The sequence below is a fragment of the Salmo salar genome, chromosome 14 (assembly GCF_965601325.2).
Source record: "Salmo salar chromosome 14, fSalSal1, whole genome shotgun sequence".
NCBI classification, from domain to species: domain Eukaryota; kingdom Metazoa; phylum Chordata; class Actinopteri; order Salmoniformes; family Salmonidae; genus Salmo; species Salmo salar.
Window position 1 is genome coordinate 86,638,904 of NC_138304.1, and position 20,725 is coordinate 86,659,628.

The 20,725-nt window shown below is 45.5% G+C and overlaps 1 protein-coding gene across 1 annotated transcript; it reads left to right on the forward strand.

The window, feature by feature from the left end:
• The first annotated feature begins 12 nt into the window (after positions 1–12).
• Positions 13–19,200, forward strand: LOC106570379 (retrovirus-related Pol polyprotein from transposon 412). The gene is given in 11 exon segments (XM_082961235.1): positions 13–157; positions 752–3,914; positions 3,917–5,271; positions 5,273–13,538; positions 13,906–14,058; positions 14,247–14,426; positions 17,359–17,499; positions 17,609–17,758; positions 17,867–18,028; positions 18,152–18,313; positions 18,527–19,200. Coding segments are annotated over 3 exon segments (3,480 nt in total). The 5' UTR covers positions 13–157; positions 752–3,340; the 3' UTR covers positions 6,824–13,538; positions 13,906–14,058; positions 14,247–14,426; positions 17,359–17,499; positions 17,609–17,758; positions 17,867–18,028; positions 18,152–18,313; positions 18,527–19,200.
• The last annotated feature ends 1,525 nt before the right edge of the window (positions 19,201–20,725 follow it).

Consider the following 20,725-nt stretch of genomic DNA (forward strand, 5'->3'; position numbering starts at 1 on the left):
GAAGTGGGTTTTTGGTGACAGCATTCGGAATTATTTCCTTGACAGAATAACGACAACAAAGGCAGATTGATAACAATTAATTCTTACAATCGTCTCAAACAAATTAATAAACCCTGAATCGGAAAGAGAGCACAGTCAGCAATGCTGACAGATGCAGGTTAGTGAGTATATATCCAAATTGCACGCATATGTTAGTTGTGGACAGCTGATTAATGATCAATTGGGCAGCAGGTTAGCTTCTTGTTGGCAATCTCTATTACTATAATCAAATATGTTTTATAACTAAACCTCATTGTTCTATCTGTGCTATAATGTTACTGTGTTTTCATATTAAAGCCGATAGTAGCCGCTAGATCTGCACTATCATCTAGGATTGATGTGCCCAGCCGGTAATACCAAAGATTTGTATAACTAAACCAAGATAGACCATAGCCTGTCGTTTCCAATGGGAACAAACTAGTCATAATGGGTAGAGCTAAGCACGAGCTAGCGAGATCCTATTGGCGCGTTTTGGCATCATCTGCATATTGCCATTAGGGAACGCCTCCTTTGTGAAGTGCGCTTGTGCAATAACTATTCGCCTTTGCACTTAAACAACGCGTTTTTTTTTTTATTTTGAAAAGGGTCAAGTCTACAAAACTTAGTCCACTCTGTCCATAACAGATTATATTGAGATCAAATGTTTAATCGATGAGAAAATGTGCAGAATGTCGGCTAAAATCCATCTCGTTCCATTTTCTTCCACTGCCAGGAGATCCTCTGCGCAGCACTGATATTTGAAACCTGAACCTCCTTCACCCTAACAGGGCACTCAAGGAAGTCTGGAGTATGATCCCTACCACAGTTGCAACGTTTTCGAATCACAGATTCTTCAATATTATACTTCTCTCTTCTGCAAACATTTGATACGTGACCGTATCCTTTACAATTTCCACACTGAAATGGTTTGGACACACATTCTCTCACCGCATACCTCACATATCCAAGTTTTATATATTCAGGTAGTCTTCTCAAACAACAATAACATCGACAGGCTTTTCTCCTTCCTTCTATTTACCATACGGATCAGGCGATGTGCATTGACCACTGCTGGGATTTTCTGACTAAGATACTCATCATCTACAGTACCAGTCAAAAGTTAGGACACACCTACTCATTCAAGGGGTTTTATTTATTTTTACTATATACTACATTGTAGAATAATAGTGAAGACATCAAAACTATGAAATAAGACATATGGAATCATGTAGTAACCAAAAAAGTTTCAAAGTAGCCACCCTTTGCCTTGATGACAGCTTTGCACACTCTTGGCATTCTCGCAACCAGCTTCATGAGGTAGTCGCCTGGAATGCATTTCAATTAACAGGTGTGCCTTGTTCAAAGTGAATTTGTGGAATTTCTTTCCTTCTTAATGCGTTTGAGCACAGAAGATAGCCCTATTTGGTAAAAGGCTGAGTCCATATAATGGCAAGAACAGCTCAAATAAGCAAAGCTTAATGACAGTCCATCATTACTGTAACAACCCGGTATTGTGTTCTGTGTTTGTGGGTGTGTTATGGTTCTCATGGCTACTAGCAGGGGTTAAATATGTCAGGACAGAGGGAAAGGTTGGGGGGGTATGATGGGTAATCCCGCGGGATTTGGAAATGATAAATAGGGATTACTGTCTCATCTTCTCTCTCTTTCTGTTCGGGGCCTTGATCTGTTCCTATGGGAGTAAACATTAATTAGACTTGGTATAGTTGTGTACATTCGGCATTTAGCGGCGTGGGCTGTGGCCTGAACAATAGCCCAGTTTAGGAATAAACCTGTGTTCTGACCTGCACACCTAGAGTCCGTCTCTTTTTCCTTTATGACCCAGCCGGGTCATTACATTGGCGTCAGAAGTGCTTTCGAACTACGGGACCAAGACTAGGCGAGTTAGCTGTTTAGCATAGGCTGGGTTAGCTTTAGCGTGACTCGCATCTACGGTCATGATGCTTGGGGCGAGGCGGAAAATTAAGGAAGAGTCGGACAATGTGTCCGTTGTGGGCTCGGGGGTACCCGGTCGGGAGGGTCGGGCGGCGACTGCCGTAGAAGAACTGGAGGGCCACATGGCGGGAGTTAAATTGTCAGTCAGCAAGATGGCAGAACTGGCGGGTTTTCCTTCACGCCGCTCGAGAGCAGACGTCACGGCGACGGGGATATCGACGTCACCAGGTGCGGAAATGGCGGGGCCTGCTTATGTAAACAGAGATGGCAGCGGCCTATTGCCATTAGCCACGGTAGCGGCTAAACTGCCAAAGTTCAATGGACAAGGTAAATGGGAAGTTTTTTTCACTCAATTCGAGTTGTTGGCTAGAGCCGGGAGGTGGTCTGATGAGACGAAAGCGTTACAGCTTGCCCTGAGCCTGACAGAGGAGGCGTCGGAATGCCTGTTAACGCTAGCCCCGGACGAGAGGGGCGACTACGGTGCGCTAGTGGAGGCATTGGGGGGTCGTTTCGGCAGCGACGCGCAGCCCAACATGCTGCGGATTGAACTGAGTAACAAAAAGAGACTTCAGGGGGAATCATTAAAGGCATTGGCAAGTGGTATTCTGAGCCTGACCAGGCAGGCTTATTGAACTATGCCGATTGGGGTGCAAGACGAGCTGGCACGGGACAGTTTTATTAGAGCGCTCTCTTCCACCGAACTGGGTAAGCATGTTCAGATGGCGGACCCACCATCTCTGCGGGCTGCAGTGGAGATAGCTAGGAAGAGGGAGCTGATCTGGGGTGAGGGAGTGAGAGTGGAAGTCGCCAGTCAACCAGAGGTGAGAGCAGTGGTGGCTGGGGTGCCAGGGGTCACGAAACCAGAGTGGGTCGACGAGTTGGGCGGGCTAGTCAAGACTGCTTCGCTTGTCATGGAGAGGGGCTCCAGGCAGCGTCGCAGTGTCAGCTCAACTCCTATTGTCTGCTGGGGTTGTGGCCAGCCTGGCCACATTCAGCGGGAGTGTGGCAGATTCCCCCGTCACCAGGGAAACGATGGCGGGTTCTCGCGCAGGGGGCAGCGCGGACCCACCCCCCCGCCCCCAAACCCACTGTAAGCAAAAGAGGTACCCAGCAGCGCAGACAAGAGGGTGGGGACCTGCTCCCCCAGGGTGTAGCTGCCGCCGTGTTTCCTAGTCCGGTAGTTGTGGTGGGACGTACCACCGTTGGGGACTTCTGCAATGTCATCGTCAAGGTAGAGGGGGTGGAATGTTTGGCCCTGGTCGACACGGGCTCTACAGTAACCCTGGTGAGACCAGACATACTACCTGTTGGGGTGCGGGTGGAGCCGACCCTTGTCCAGCTACGGACTGTCACGGGGGAGCTAGCCCCCATGTTAGGGAAGTGTCAGCTATCTGTGACTGTGGGGGGGAGAACTGTGGGGTGTCTGGCGTGGGTAGCAGCGGTGCAGGACCCCTGTATACTGGGAATGGACTTTTTGAAAAACTGTGGGGCTCAGTTGGACTTAGCGTCGGGCACTTTGAGGCTGTCGGGGGGGCCCACAGTGGGAATGTCGCCTTCGGGAGAGCCAGCAGGGGGCAGGGCTGTCCCTCCGTCTTCCTCCAAGCTTGCAGAAACTCCACCGGTCATCCCGGCTGCTCCCTTGGTCGTTGTGCCATTCCAGCAGCTGTCTCCGGCGGCGACGGCCTTCACTCCCCATCATGGTGCAAGCACAGGCAGCTCAGTAGCCCAAAACACACTGGCTCCTTCACCCCATCAGCCCGACGGGGGGAAGGAGGAAGCTATCGACGCCGTCGAGGCTGTGTGGCTGAAGAACTGTCAGGGTCTGGATGACAGACAACAGAGACAGTTAAAGCAGCTGCTGTTGGACTTTAAAGATAGCTTCGCTTGGGGGGAAGATGAGGTAGGACAAACGCACCTAGTTCAGCACGAAATAGACACTGGGGACGCCGACCCATTAAAATTCGGCCCCGTCGTATTCCCCTTGCCAGGAGGGAAGCAGCAGACACAGCTATTGTTGACATGTTGCGGGCTGATTTCATTGAGCCATCAGATAGCCCATGGTCCGCGCCGGTCGTCATGGTGCCTAAGAAAGGGGGTAAACTTAGGTTTTGTGTTGACTACAGGGGCCTAAATTCTGTCACCACTAAAGACTCTTATCCCCTACTGAGGATTGATGAGTCGCTAGACCACGTGAGAGGGTCCTCGTGGTTCTCCTCCCTTGATCTGCGCAGTGGCTACTGGCAGGTGCCCCTCTCGCCAGGGGCACGTGAAAAAACGGCCTTCTCCACAGATAGGGGCCATTGGCAGTTCAAGGTGCTGTGCTTCGGGCTCTGTAATGCTCCTGCCACCTTTGAGAGGCTCATGGACAGAGTGCTGGCGGGGGTTCCGAGAGACGAGTGTGTTGTGTACCTAGACGACATATTGGTGCACGGCACATCGTTTGAGGGGGCACTGGGGGCACTTAGGCGAGTGTTAGAGAGGATCTCGGGGGCGGGGCTAAAATTACATCCGGGAAAGTGCCATTTCATGCAAAGGGAGGTGGCGTTCCTGGGGCATCAGCTGGGTGGTGAGGGCATCAGCACGATGCCAGACAAAGTAGAGGCTGTGAGGGGGTGGCCAGTTCCAGGGGGAAAAAAAGAGGTTAAGAGCTTCCTGGGGCTGGCATCCTACTATCGTAGGTTTGTGAAGGGGTTTGCGGGGGTAGCGGCTCCGTTGAACCACCTTCTCAAGGAGGACACTGTTTTTCAGTGGACCAAAGAGCACCAGCGGGCGTTTGAGGCTCTCAAACGTGCCCTGATGGAGGCCCCTGTCCTGGCCTCACCAGACCCGAACCATCCGTTCATCCTGGACACCGACGCAAGCAATGAGGGTTTGGGGGCTGTGCTGGCTCAGCGTGGTCCTGATGGGGAACACGTAGTAGCTTATTACAGCAGGACTTTTGATAAGGCTGAAAAACGCTACTGCGTGACAAGGAGAGAGCTTTTGGCTGTCGTGGCAGCAGTACGCCATTTCAAGTACTACCTGGGGGGCCTGCCGTTTGTGGTCCGGACGGATCACTCCGCCCTGCAGTGGCTTCTCTCCTTCAAGGAGCCAGAGGGTCAGATTGCCCGCTGGCTGGAGGAGCTGCAACCCTACGACTTCCAGGTGGAGCACAGAGCCGGCCTTCGCCACAGCAATGCAGACGCCTTGTCCCGCCGCCCGTGTGCTGAGGATGGCTGTGGGTACTGCGCCAAACGGGTGGAGCGAGAGAGAGAACTGTGCAGGGAGGAGGGAGTCACCGCCACGGTGAGTCAGCTGAGTGTGAGAGTGCCGGGAGCTTGAGGCTGTGGACGTTGGGGAGTGGAGGTGTCGCCAGGAGGAGGACGCAGAGCTGCGTCCTGTGCTGCGGTGGGTGGAAGAGAGAAGACGACCGCCGTGGGGGGAAGTAGCCCCTCTATCACCAGTCACCAAGGGACTGTGGGCTAAATTCACAGTCCTTAGAGTGGCTGAGGGAGTGCTCCAGAGGGGGTGGAAAAAGCCAGCGACTGGAGAAATTACGTGGCAGGTAGTGGTGCCCAAAAGGCTGCAGGGGAGCGTGTTACAGCAGCTTCATGGGGGAGTTGGCGCAGGGCATTTTGGGGTCTCCAAAACGTTAAAGCGCATGCGTAAAGGCTTCTATTGGGCCAGGCACAGGAGGGATGTTGAGGACTTTTGTAGGCAGTGCGACGAGTGTGCTGCTAAAAAAGGACCTCCAGGTCAGTCACATGCCCTCCTACAACAATTCCCAGTAGGGGAGCCCATGGAGAGACTGGGGGTAGACATAGTGGGGCCGTTTCCAACCACAGACAGAGGTAACAGGTGGATTCTAACCGCTATGGACTACTTCACCAAGTGGCCGGAGGCTTACGCTCTCCCAGACCAGGAGGCAGAGACAGTAGATGATGCGTTGGTGGGGGGAATAATCAGTCGGTTTGGGGTGCCACAGTCTATTCACAGCGACCAGGGGAGAAACTTCGAGTCACGGGTGTTCTCAGAGTTGTGTAGACGGTTAGGCGCGGAGAAGACGCGCACTACTCCGCTTCACCCCCAGAGTGATGGGCTGGTGGAAAGATTTAACAGAACGTTAGCACAGCAGCTGGCCATCGTTACCTCAAAACACCAGAGAGATTGGGACACCCACTTACCGTTTATTCTTATGGCATGTAGGTCGGCTGTTCAAGAATCGACTGCGTGCTCCCCAGCGCTACTAATGTTAGGTCGTGAGTTGCGCACCCCAGCCGAACTGACGTTTGGCCACCTTCCTGATAATGACGACGGGGTTTTGCCTGGCCCGAACTATGTGTGTCGTCTGCAGAACCGGTTAGAAGCGGCTCACACCTTCGCAAGAGAGCAACTCGAGAACGCAGGGGTGCGCCAAAAGCGCCACTACGACTCGCGCGCTAGGGGGAGGCACTTTGGAGCGGGAGAATGTGTGTGGCTTCACAACCCCACGCACAAGAAGGGGCGGTGCCCAAAGCTGGACAGTGCATGGGTGGGGCCGTGTCTGGTGATAGAGAGAGTGGGGGAGGTGACGTACCGGGTGGAGGTCCCCCCACGGAGCAGGAAGGTGGTGGTCCACCGGGACCGATTGGCACCCTACAGAGGGAGGAAAACGGTAGGAAATGGGAGTGAGGTCTCTGATGTGAGCCCACGGGAACAGTCTAACGAGGAGACTCTAGCGCAACCTGAGCCTGGGATGGGGGCTGCTTCTTCGGAGGGCGCTGGAAATGACATTGGGGCAGATGAGTGTTCTGGGGGTTCACCGGTGAGAGCCACGGGGAGGCCCAAGAGACTGATGCGACCTCCGGGTCGTTTTAAGGATTTTGTTGTGTAACCCTAGGGGCTAGGGTTTAGAAAGGGGGGGGCTATGTAACGACCCGGTATTGTGTTCTGTGTTTGTGGGTGTGTTATGGTTCTCATGGCTACTAGCAGGGGTTAAATATGTCAGGACAGAGGGAAAGGTTGGGGGGGTATGATGGGTAATCCCGCGGGATTTGGAAATGATAAATAGGGATTACTGTCTCATCTTCTCTCTCTTTCTGTTCGGGGCCTTGATCTGTTCCTATGGGAGTAAACATTAATTAGACTTGGTATAGTTGTGTACATTCGGCATTTAGCGGCGTGGGCTGTGGCCTGAACAATAGCCCAGTTTAGGAATAAACCTGTGTTCTGACCTGCACACCTAGAGTCCGTCTCTTTTTCCTTTATGACCCAGCCGGGTCATTACATTACTTTAAGACATGAAGGTCAGTCAATGCGGAATATTTTAAGAACTTTGAAAGTTTCTTCATGTGCAGTCACAAAAACCATCAAGCACTATAATGAAACTGGCTCTCATGAGGACCGCCACATGAAAGAAAGACCTAGAGTTACCTCTGTTGCAGAGGATAAGTTCATTAGAGGTACCAGCCTCAGAAATTGCAGCCCAAAAAATGCTTCAGAGTTCAAGTAACAGACACATCTCAACATAAACTGTTCAGAAGAGACTGCGTGAATCAGGCCTTCGTGGTGAAATTGCTACTAAAGGACGCCAAAAAGAAGAAGAGAATTGCTTGGGCCAAGAAACACAACAAATGGACATTAGACCGGTGGAAATCTGTCCTTTGGTCTGATGAGTCCAAATGTGAGATTTTTGGTTCCAACTGCCATGTCTTTGTGAGACGGAGAGTAGGTGAACGGATGATCTCTGCATGTGTAGTTACCACCGTGAAGCATGGAGGAGGAGGTGTGATGGTGTGGGGGTGCTTTGCTGGTGACACTGTCCGTGATTTATTTAGAATTTAAGGTACACTTAAGGTAAACGCTTCTTCCGTTCTTCATCAACACAATTAACCAAAACAAGGCCGCTTCTAGTCACCTTGATTGAATCCACCTTTCACATTGCTTTCTTCACAGTCCTTGTTATTACAAATGGATTTCCCAAATTAATCTCCTTGTCCAAAAAACGCAGCCCAATAAGAAATGCATTATTGGACCGGTCCTCGTCTTCTACTACAAATTATTTTCCATTAATAATCACACACTTCACTTGCTGCACTTTCGGATTCAAGTCGCCATTTTCCCCACAGGCCACTCCTGGCTTCCCACTCCGCGTTGTGCCTCTTGCTTATTGGTCTGGCACCACAGCCAGTGGGTCACCCAACAGAAGGTCACCCAACAGAACTCTTCAGAGTTCGTTCTGTTGGGTGACCTAAACTGGGACATGCTTAACACCCCGGCCGTCCTACAATCTAAGCTAGAAGCCCTCAACCTCAAACAAATTATCAAGGAACCCACCAGGTACAACCCTAAATCCGTAAACATGGGCACCCTCATAGATATTATCCTGACTTGCCCTCCAAATACACCTCTGCTGTTTTCAATCAGGATCTCAGGATCACTGCCTCATTGCATGCATCCGTTATGGTTCCGCGGTCAAACGACCACCCCTCATCACTGTCAAACATTCCTTAAAACACTTCTGCGAGCAAGCCTTTCTAATCGACCTGGCCCGGCTATCCTGGAAGGATATTGACCTAATCCCGTCAGTAGAGGATTCCTGGTTGTTCTTTAAAAGTAATTTCCTCACCATCTTAAATAAGCATGCCCCATTCAAAAAATGTCGAACTAAGAACAGATATAGCACTTGGTTCACTCCAGACCTGACTGCCCATGACCAGCACAAAAACAACCTGTGGCGTACTGCACTAGCATCGAATAGTCCCCGCGATATGCAACTTTTCAGGGAAGTCAGGAACCAATACACACATTCAGTTAGGAAAGCAAAGGCTAGCTTTTTCAAACAGAAATTTGCATCCTGTAGCTCTAACTCCAAAAGGTTTGGGACACTGTAAAGTCCATGGAGAATAAGAGCACCTCCTCCCAGCTGCCCACTGCTCTGAGGCTAGGAAACACTGTCACCACCGATAAATCCACGATAATTGAGAATTTCAAGAAGCATTTCTCTACGGCTGGCCATGCTTTCCTCCTGGCTACCCCAACCCAGGCCAACAGCTCCGCACCCCCCGCAGCTACTTGCCCAAGCCTCCCCTGCTTCTCCTTCACCCAAATCCAGATAGCAGATATTCTGAAAGAGCTGCAAAACCTAGACCCGTACAAGTCAGCTGGGCTAGACAATCTGGACCCTCTCTTTCTAAAATTGGAAAGCTGCCACAGTCAAAGGGAGTGACACTCTAGACCCAAATATCTATATCCATCCTGCCCTGCCTTTCTAAAGTCTTCGATAGCCAAGTTAACAAACAGATCACTGACCATTTCGAATCCCACCGTACCTTTTCCGCTGTGCACTCCGGTATCCGAGCTGGTCACGGGTGCACCTCAGCCACGCTCAAGGTACTAAACGATATCATAACCGCCATCGATAAAAGACAGTACTGTGCAGCCGTCTTCATCAACCTGGCTAAGGCTTTCGACTCTGTCAATCGTCGTATTTCTTATTGGCAGACTCAACAGCCTTGGCTTCTCTAATGACTGCCTTGCCTGGTTCTCCAACTACTTCTCAGATAAGAGTTCAGTGTGTCAAATCGGAGGGCCTGTTGTCCGGACCTCTGGCAGTCTCTATGGGGGTACCACAGGCTTCAATTCTCGGGCTGACTCTTTTCTCTGTATATATCAATGATGTCGCTCTTGCTGCGGGTGATTCCTTGATCCACCTCTACGCAGACGACACCATTCTGCATACATCTGGCCCTTCTTTGGACACTGTTAACAAGCCTCCAGACGAGCTTCATTGCCATACAACACTCCTTCCGTGGCCTCCAACTGCTTTTAAATGCTGGTAAAACTAAGTGCATGCTCTTCAACCAATTGCTGCCCGCACCCTCCCTCCTGACTAGCATCACTACTCTGGACGGTTCTGACTTAGAATATGTGGACAACTACAAATACCTAGGTCTCTGGTTAGACTGTAAACTCTCCTTCCAGACTCATATTAAGCATCTCCAATACAAAATTAAATCTAGAATCGGCTTCCTACTTCGCAACAAAGCCTTCTTCACTAATGCTGCCAAACATACCTTCGTAAAACTGACTATTCTACCGATCCTCGACTTCGGCGATGTCATTTACAAAATAGTCTCCAACACTCTACTCAGCAAACTGGATGCAGTCTATCACAGTGCCATCTGTTTTGTCACCAAAGCCCCATATACCACCCACCACTGAGACCTGTATGCTCTCGTCGGCTGGCACTCGCTACATATTCGTCGCCAGACCCACTGGGTCCAGGTCATCTATAAGTCTTTGCTAGGTAAAGCTCCACCTTATCTCAGCTCACTGGTCACCATAACAACACCCACCCGTAGCACGTGCTCCAGCAGGTATATCTCACTGGTCATCTCCAAAGCCAACACCTTCTTTGGCCATCTTTCCTTCCAGTTCTCTGCTGCCAATGACTGGAACGAATTGCAAATTTTTTTAAGAAAATCACTGAAGTTGGAGACTTATATCTCCCTCATTAACTTTAAGCATCAGCTATCTGAGCAGCTTACTGATCGCTGCAGCTGAACACAGCCCATCTGTAAATAGCCCATCAAACTACCTACCTCATCCCCATATTGTTTTTATTTACTTTTTGTTGCTCTTTTGCACACCAGTATTTCTACTTGCACATCATCATCTGCACATCTATCACTCCAGTGTTAATTTGCTAAATTGTAATTACTTCGCTACTATGGCCTATTTATTGCCTTACTCCATTCGCAAACATTGTATATAGATTTTTCTATTGTGGTATGGTGTTGATATTATTTTGTAGCCACTCCTTCAGAGGGGGGAAGGGGATCGCACCTTGAGAGTGTTTAGGCAAGAGGCCTGCGGGCATACATCACCCGTCATATTTAATGTGGTTAAATGGTTAAACCATTGGGCTGTTTACATTTCAAATTAAGGAGATGTTTTTTTAGCAACAAAACCGACAATGTTCTCTCAGATTGTTGACAACATATAAAGTATATTTTGTATCCAATGTTTATTGAAAACATTCCTACATTTGCACAATGAGCACTTGTCTCTCAAATACATCGTTACAGTTGTTGGTTTGCTAGCTAGAGAATTTTTGCCATATTAGCATAGACGTCAAAACAAGACATGGTATCAAGAACAAGATAAAACTAGCTGAAACTAGCCACCTACGATTCCCCACATTGCAGCTCCTTGTCACTAGGTGGGTAGCCTAGTGGATAGAGAGTTGGGCCAGTAACCTGAAAGATTGGTGGAACAAATCTCTGAGTTGACTAGGTAAAATATGTCGTTCTGCCCCTGAACAACGCAGTTCCCCGGTAGGCCGTCATTGTAAATAAGAATTTGTTCATAACTGACTTGCCTAGTAAAATAAAAAATGTGAGAATGTTTACATGCACTGTAATAATTCGATATTATACTGATTATGTAAGTAGGGAGATTATGCAATAGTCATGTAAACACCTTACTCTGCTGATCTTAATCGAACTAAACATACACTTATTAAAACACCTGGTTTTCTGAGCAATCTTTCAAATTATTAGAACATGTAAACTGCTTAATCGGCGCTCCAGCAGTGTATTTGATCTTTGCGAGTGAAGTGATTTCGGAACAACTGAATGTATGCGTTCTGGTAGTTTTATATGTCCGAACTCGGAATCAAATATGCTTCCCAAAAATAACATGCTTGCTGTGGTATAACGTTTATTTTGATTGTCGATTGTCTGCATTTATTAAAGTAGACAGATTTCAGATGTGTCCATGTAAACAGGATTATTAGCGACGGCGTTTTTCCTAAAACGTGCAATGCCTGTAAACGTTTTAATCTAACTACCCACAATAATCGCATTATTGTGTGCATGTGTAAGTATTACTTCCGTCCCTCTCCTCGCCCCTGCCTGGGCTCGAACCAGGGACCCTCTGCACACATAGCCACCCTCGAAGCATGGGTACCCATCGCTCCACAAAAGCCGCAGCCCTTGCAGAGCAAGGAGAACAACTACTTCAAGGTCTCAGAGCGAGTGACGTCACCGATTGAAACGTTATTAGCGCGCACCCCACTAACTAGCTAGCCATTTCACATCAGTTACACATGTAACCATACCCATTGTTGCTGGCTATCTGGCCATCCAGAATCACAACAACACACATACATTGAAGTGTGTGCATTGTTTTCATGATATTGTCAGCTAACCCTTCTAATGGAAGTGTTAATGAATGTACCTGCAAAAAAGCAGAGAACCATTCACACAGACCCGATACCTGTATTTTGGTTACATGGTCCGTGAAAATGAAGCACTCATGACTATTGTTAGGGTTGAACTGGCTATTTGTTTGCATAACCTATATAATATACTGGGGAAGCTATGCTACAATATTAAGTATATGAACTACGGCTAAGTCAACTGCTGAAGATAAGAACTACAACAGGCGACAGGAAGTGCGTCACGAGGCTGGGACCAGCCTGCACGCCGACGATAGGAGGAGCAAGTCTAAACCACGCTCCTCCCCCCTCTGACAGGCCAGCATTGAGCGGGAACTATCTCTGTCAGAGTATATAAGAGAGAACAATAGGATGTGACGTTCTCTTCTCTGTCTGCCCTGCGAGGTGTCACAGAGAGACCGTATATATACGAACAACTCATTTACCATACACGTGTTTGCATTAATGAAAGTACAAATAAATCAGAAGTTACTATGTGCTGACTATTTTGTTCTGATACCAGAATCGAATTGACGCAACTTTAACACTATGTATTTTAATTGCCAATGTTTTTTTTTTTTACCTCCTACTCTTACGCTCTCCAAGTAATTGAGGCTTTTTTGGTCGGCTACCACACTTTGTAACACAACATGGGTTTGTTGTTTTGTTTTCTATCATGTTCCTCCATATTCTGTCAGATGTTACCACGTTTGAACATGTAATTCATGAAACGTGTAGCTTAATAAATGAGCCAAACTACCCTAAATTAAGACTGCCTCACTTAATTGAGACTTAAGGTCGACTGCAATGATTTCTCACTATCTGCACTGCGCACACTACAGGGGTGTAATCATTAGTCGAAAGAGTTTCTATTGTACAATGATCGTTTTTATTGGACAAATTCAGGTAGGTCCCTCCCCGTTTCGTTCTGTTTGCTTCCGTTTCAGAAACGTTTTTGCAACAAAATCGGCGTAATGAATACGTTCCACCAAACGCTGGATCATGACGTCATCAAAAAAGGACAGCGGGCTGTCTCACAATCGTAAACAAAAGGAAATTTTAATCTTGCAGTTTTTCTACTCGTGGAAAAGTCTCTCCGCACATAGACCTTTGCGTAAACAGCTAGCGACATTGTCATAATATTACAAGGCGAAAACATGGTGGATATACGCACAGGTGAATATGCCTCTTGAATCTATACAATGACCGATATTGGTTTTATTCTTTGTGTTCACATCTAACATGTTTTTTTTTAGCTGTACCGTCAGAGTCCTTAAATAAAAGCTCCTCCGATGATGAACCGTTGCTTACATTAATAAACAAGAAGCACCAGCCCAATGAGACCCAGGGTAAAAAAAAAGCCTGAATATCACTAGACAAGATTCAGGTGAGAGAACATGTGAAATGAAAACCTTTATAAACACCTATTAAATAAAGTAACCCTTACAAAAAAAGTTTGCAGTTTTCAAACTGCAGTAAAAGTGCATTAATTGCAGTTAACTGGTATTTTGGATGCAATACTTGTAGAATATACTGCAGTTATGCTGCATAATTACTGCAGTAAAAAAAAAAAAAAAAAAAATATATATATATATATATATATATATATATATATATATATAATATATATATATACATACATATATTGGATGCAGCATACTGCAGTTATACTGCATTCTAACTGCAATCTTTTTTCGTAAGGGAATTTACCTTATTTCGAGTAATATGTTGATATTTGCTGCTTGTGTGATTAGGGTTAGATGACACTTCAGATGATGAACCCTTGAGAAAGTTGGAGAGACTTCCCAAACCTAAAAAAGCCACTGTACAAGCAAAAGGGCAAGGGACTACTTATATCAAAAGAGGAACAGGTAATGGCATCCAGAAGACAAACAACAAGATCGCAGGTGAGAACCTCTCTCAAGCTCCTCTAAATGCATGTCCTGAATACTGTAAAATCCCCCACACACACACACACACACACACACACACACACACACACACACACACACACACACACACACACACACACACACACACACACACACAACTACTATTCTGAATGGAAGGAGGCATCAATTTGTTGTAATTATAGGTTCAACCCAGGATGAGGACTCCTATGACAGCTCAGACGATGAACCCTTGATAAAGATGGTTAAAAAGCTCCCTAAACAGACATCGTTGCCATTCAAAAAGAGACCCTTCAACACAACCAGAGAGGTGAACGATGTGAAGGGCAGAAATAACGTCCAGAACACTCATAACCTATGCACAGGTGAGACTAGTTCCTCAATTCTTGTATCAAGGCTATATTTCTAAGCTACAGGACAGTTTCGCTAGCACAGACTGGAATATGTTCTGGGATTCATCCGATGGTATTGAGGTATTGGTATTGGTATTGTTTACCACATCAGTCACCGGCTTCATTAATAAGTGCATCGATGACGTTGTCGCCACAGTGACCTTACGTACATATCCCAACCACAAGCCATGGATTACAGGCAACTTCTGTACTGAGCTAAAGGCTAGAGCTGCCGCTTTCAAGGAGACACTAATCTGGACACTTATAAGAAATCCCGCTACGCCCTCCAATGAACAATCAAACAGACAAAGCATCAATACAGGACTAAGCTTGAATCCTACTGCACTGGCTCTGATGCTTGTCGGATGTGGTAGGGCTTGCAAACTGTCATGAATTACAAAAGGCCAAGACCTGCCCAGTGACACAATCCTACCAGACGAGCTGCTGAGGAAGGACGGCTCATAATAATGGCCGGAACGGAGCAAATTGAATGGCATCAAACACATGTTTGATGTACCGTGCCTCTGGAAAGTATTCAGACCCTTTGACTTTTTCCACATTTTGTTACGTTACAGCCTTATTCTACTATTTAATAAATCGTTTTGTCATCAATCTACACACAATTCCCCATAATGACAAATAAAAAATGGAAATATTACATTTACATAAGTATTCAGACCCTTTACTCAGTACTTTGTTGAAGCACCTTTGGCAGCGATTATGGTCACGTGTGGCTCAGTTGGTAGAGCATGGTGTTTGCAATGCCAGGGTTGTGGGTTCGATTCCCACGGGTGACCAGTACGGAGAAAGAAATGTATGCATTCACTATTGTAAGTCGCTCTGGATAAGAGCATCTGCTAAATGACTAAAATGTAAATGTAAAAAATGATTACAGCATGGTGTCTTCTTGGGTATGACGCTACAAGCTTGGCACACCTGTATTTCGGAAGTTTCTCCCATTCTCTGCAGATCCTCTCAAGCTCTGTCAGGTTGGATTGGGAGGGTCGCGACACAGCTATTTTCAAGTCCGGGCACTGGCTGGGCCACTCAAGGACATTCAGCGCCTTGTCCCAAAGCCACTCCAGCATTGTCTTGGCTGTGTGCTTCGAGTCGTTGTCCTGTTAGGTGAACTTTCGCCCCAGTCTGAGGTCCTGAGCACTCTGGAGCAGGTTTTTTATCAAGAATCTCTCTGTACTTTGCTTCGTTCATCTTTGCCTTGATCCTGATTTGTCTCCCTGTCCCTGCCACTGAAAAACATCCCCACAACATGATGCTGCCACCAGCATGCTTCACTATAGGGATGGTGCCAGGTTTCCTCCAGATGTGACACTTGGCATTCAGGCCAAATAGTTAAATCTTGGTTTCATCAGACCAGAGAATCTTGTTTCTCATGGTCTGAGAATCTTTAGGTGCTTTTTGGCAAACTAGAAGCGGGCTGCCATGTGTGTTTTACTGAGGAGTGGCTTCCATCTGGCCACTCTCAACCATAAAAGCATGCTTGGGGAAGTGAGGCAGAGATGGTTGTCCTTCTGGAAGGTTCTCCCATCTCCACAGAGGAACTCTGGAGCTCTGTCAGAGTGACCATTGGGTTCATGGTCACCTCCTTGACCAAAGCCCTTCTCCCCCGATTGCTCAGTTTGGCCGGGCAGGCCAGCTCTAGGAAGAGTCTTGGTGGTTCCAAACTTCTTCCATTTAAGAATGATGGAGGCCACTGTGTTCTTGGACCTTCAATGCTGTAGACGGTTTTTGGTACCCTTCCCCAGATCTGTGCCTCGACACAGTCCTGTCTCTGAGCTCTACGGACAATTCCTTCGACCTCATGGCTTGGTTTTTGATCAGACATGCAGTCAACTGTGGGACCTTATATAGACAGGTGTGGGCCTTTCCAAATCATGTCCAATCAAGTTGCAAAAACATCTCAAGGATGATCAATGGAAACAGGATGCACCTGTGCTCAATGTCGAGTCTCATAGCAAAGGGTCTGAAAAATAAATGGAAATAAGGTGTGTATGTATGTATGTATGTATGTATGTATGTATGTATGTATGTATGTATGTATGTATGTATGTATGTATGTATATTTTAATACAATTGTAAACATTCTAAAACCTGTTCGCTTGGTATTGTGTGTAGATTGTTGAGGATTTTTTATTTAATCCATAACATAACAAAATGTGGAAAAAGTCAATGGGTCTGAATACTTTCCGAACCACTGTATTTGATACCATTCTGCTCCCTTGGTGTCCCTATCACTAAGAACCATGGACAATGCCTCTTCCCCCTGGCTGATCTTAAAAGATTTGTCATGGGCCCTCAAATCCTCAAAACGTTAAACAGCTGCACCATTGAGAGCATTTTGACTGGCCGCATCACCGCTTGGTGTGGCAACTGCTTGGCATCCGACCGCAAGGCGCTACAGATGGTAGTGGGTATGACCCAGTACATCACTGGGACCGAACTCCCTGCCTTCCAGGACTTCTATACCAGGGGGAGTCAGAGGAAGGCTCTAAAAATTGTCAGACTCCAGCCATCCAAGTCATAGACTGTTCTCTCTGCTACCGCATGGAAATGAGTATTGGAGTGCCAAGTCTTGGACCAACAGGCACCTGAACAGCTTCTACCCCATTACATAAGACTGTTAAAAGGTTAATCAAAATGGCCAACCGGAGTATTTACATTGACACCCTTTATTTATTTATCTTTTATTTAGCAAATAATTGTCTTACTTTTTTAAGTCTGCATTGTTGGGAATGGGCTCATAAGCATTTCACTGAAGTCTACACCTGTTGTATGCAACGCATTATACCAATAAAATTGGATTTGACTCATATACAGAAATGTACAAAATGGCTTTAGCGGGGAATAAACTTGCTTTTCCTGTTCATCTTATTGTCTATTTAATCAGACTCATCAGGTGACAGCTCCGATAATGTGCCACTGATCAAGATGGTAGACAAGCTGAAGACACAAACCCGAACAAAGACACTCCCTACAACAGCCAGAAAAACACCCAGTAAAGTTCTTAAAAAACACAACAGGAGTATAGGTGAGAACACACAGCATCTCTTGTCTCTATACTTTCACTATGGCATAATATATCTGACAGTTGTATCATTGATTCTAATCCAAGTCTTGTTTTCTGATTACATGGTCAGAATCCTCCGATGACAGCTCAGATGATGAACCATTGATTCATCTAACCAGGTCTCCATCTAAAGACACTGTGAGGACAATACTGAAGAGCTGTGTCGCTAAAGAATCCAACGGCAACAACTGTAGTCAAAGAAAAGGCAAAACCAGCAGAGGTAATTTATCCTACAGAGCACATTTTTACAAATATTGCTGAGTATGCTGACAGATAATTTTTTTGATGGGTCTGTAATGTTTTTCCTTTATCCTGTTTGAATTGTCAGAGGAAGAGGTGAATTCTGATGACGAGCCCTTAATTAGCCTAGTTAAAAAGCCTCTTAAAGCTGTAAAGAAGACCACGACACCAGCGAAGAAGAGTGTGCCAGGAAAGACAAACAAAGCAGTCAACAGACGGAGCACCAGCATTGTTCAAAGCACGAGTGAAGGTGAGAATACTTTTTCAGCACTTGTCGAAGCATGGATTTCAAAACAATCCCTAATACACCCTAGAATACATTAGGTTAGGTTGAGTCTTGTTATGCAACGGTTGATTTGTATTGCTTTATCAGGGTCTTTGGATGATCGATTAGATGATGAGCTGTTGATTAAGAAGATGGTGAGGAATCCATCAATAAAGACCCTGATGGTTATTCTGGAGAGGTGTGAAACTAAAGAAGCCTTGGAAGATTACTATAGAGCCAACGTGGGAAACGCTGGCGAAAGAAGTGCAGGTAAGAATTCCACTCATTGTATATTTCCCTTCCCATTTGGAATATCTTTGACATAGTCGAGAGCTGCACTGTTTGATTAATCACAGTGAAATCTGTCAGTGTCTACCTATTATGCAGTACTCATAAGTTGTTTGTGTATTTATTTGGAAGAGGGGAACTCTGATGATTAACTCTTGTTAAAGTTGGTCACGAATCCCCCTCATTCTTCACCAGAAGCTATGGCAGAGAAGAGAAATCGGTCACAAGACTGCTCTGACGATGAACCTTTGATAAAGATGGTTGGAAACCCAGAGTCATGATTATGGACTAGTATAGATACCGGAATAGTACTTCATTTTAGGATGACGGCATTCAGTAACAAACTTGTCGAAGATGGCACAATAGTTGCTGACACAACCACTTTTTTCTTGCTTGAGGTTACTGTGTTATGGTGAAAAGAAATGTGTGTTGTCTAACTATTAGGTGATTTGGGATAACTATTTTCATGTTTTAATTTGTGTTTTTATAACTTATTTATTTTTGTATCATGTTTACCACATGGATGCTCGTGGTAGCATGTTTTGTAGTATATTTATGTCCATGCAAAAGTTGACTCATTCAACAATGGGCCTGATTTATTTTTAATTGTTGCCAATTATGGGTCTCCAGCGTAATGAATTAGAGTACATTTTTGTGATTAATAGGGAGGAGTCATGTACTCCATTTCTTTTGACTGGAATGTACCATCAAATAGGGAGCAGTACTATTCATTTTCAAACACAAACTGTAGATGTGCTTGTTACAGTCCACGCATGTAATGGCTTACCATTCAATTGTGTGAGATTACATTATAAAAAATTATTCATTAATTGTTTTCACAATTTTAATTAAAGAACAGAAGTTTCCCATTTGTCTTAGTCATTAACAAAAAACACACCTTCACTTCTATGGGAGATATTAAATCGGCAAAGGATTCCAGCTTCTAAACTGAGACATCTGTAAAATGAGAGTTTTTTTGCAACTCTGCCTAGAAGGCCAGCATTCCGGGGGTCGCCTCTTCACTGTTGATGTTGAGACTGGTGTTTTGCAGGTACTATTTAATGAAGCTGCCAGTTGAGGACTTGTGAGGCGTCTGTTTCTCAAACTAGACAGTCTAATGTACTTGTCCTCTTGCTCAGTTGTGCACCGGGGCCTCCCACTCCTCTTTCTATTCTAGTTAGAGACAGTTTGTGCTGTTCTGTGAAGGGAGTAGTACACAGTGTTGAACGAGATCTTCAGTTTCTTGGCAATTTCTCGCATGGAATAGCCTTCATTTCTCAGAACAAGAATAGACTGATGAGTTTCAAAAGAAAATGCTTTGTTTCTGGCCATTATGAGCTTGTAATCGAACCCACAAATGCTTATGCTACAGATACTTAACTTGTCTAAAGAAGGTCAGTTTTATTCTTCTTTAATCAGAACAACAGTTTTCAGCTGTGCTAACATAATTGCAAAAGGGTTTTCTAACATTAACTCCTGAACAGCTAATCAAATGGCTAGCCAGACTATTTGCATTGCCCCCTTCCACGCTGCTTCTACTCTGTTATTATCTATGCATAGTCACTTTAATAACCCTACCTGCATGTACATAATTACCTCAACACCAGTGCCCACACACATTGATTCTGTACCGGTACCCCCTGTTTATATTCCCCGCTATTGTTATTTACTGCTGCTCTTTAATTATTTGTTATTCTTATCTCTTACTTTTTTTTTGGGGGGGGTGGTATTTTCTTAACTGCATTGTTGGTTAAGGGCTTGTAAGTAAGCATTTCACTGTAAGGTCTACACCTGTTGTATTCGGCGCATGTGACAAATACATTTGATTTGATTTAATGCCATAATATACAGTGCAATCGGAAGTATTCAGACCCCTTGACCTTTTTCCACATTTTGTTATCCTTATTCTAATATTTTTTTTTAAGTCCTTCAATCTACTCAGAATACCCCAAAATGCAAAGCGAAAAGTATGACAATTTTTGCAAAATTATAAAAAAGCAAAAACGGAAATGACCTATATACATACAGTTGAAGTCAGAAGTTTACATCCACTTAGGTTGGAGTCATTAAAACTCATTTTTCAACCACTCCACAAATTTCTTGTTAACTATAGTTTTGGCAAGTCGGTTAGGACATCTACTTTGTGCATGACACAAGTAATTTTTCCATCAATTGTTTACGGACAGATTAATTCACTGTATCACAAATCCAGTGGGTCAGAAGTTTACATACACTAAGTTGACTGTGCCTTTAAACAGCTTGGAAAATTCCATAAAATGATGTCATGGCTTTAGAAGCTTCTGATAGGCTAATTTACATAATTTGAGTCAATTGGAGGTGTACCTGTGGATTTATTTCAAGGCCTACCTTCAAACTCAGTGGCTCTTTGCTTGA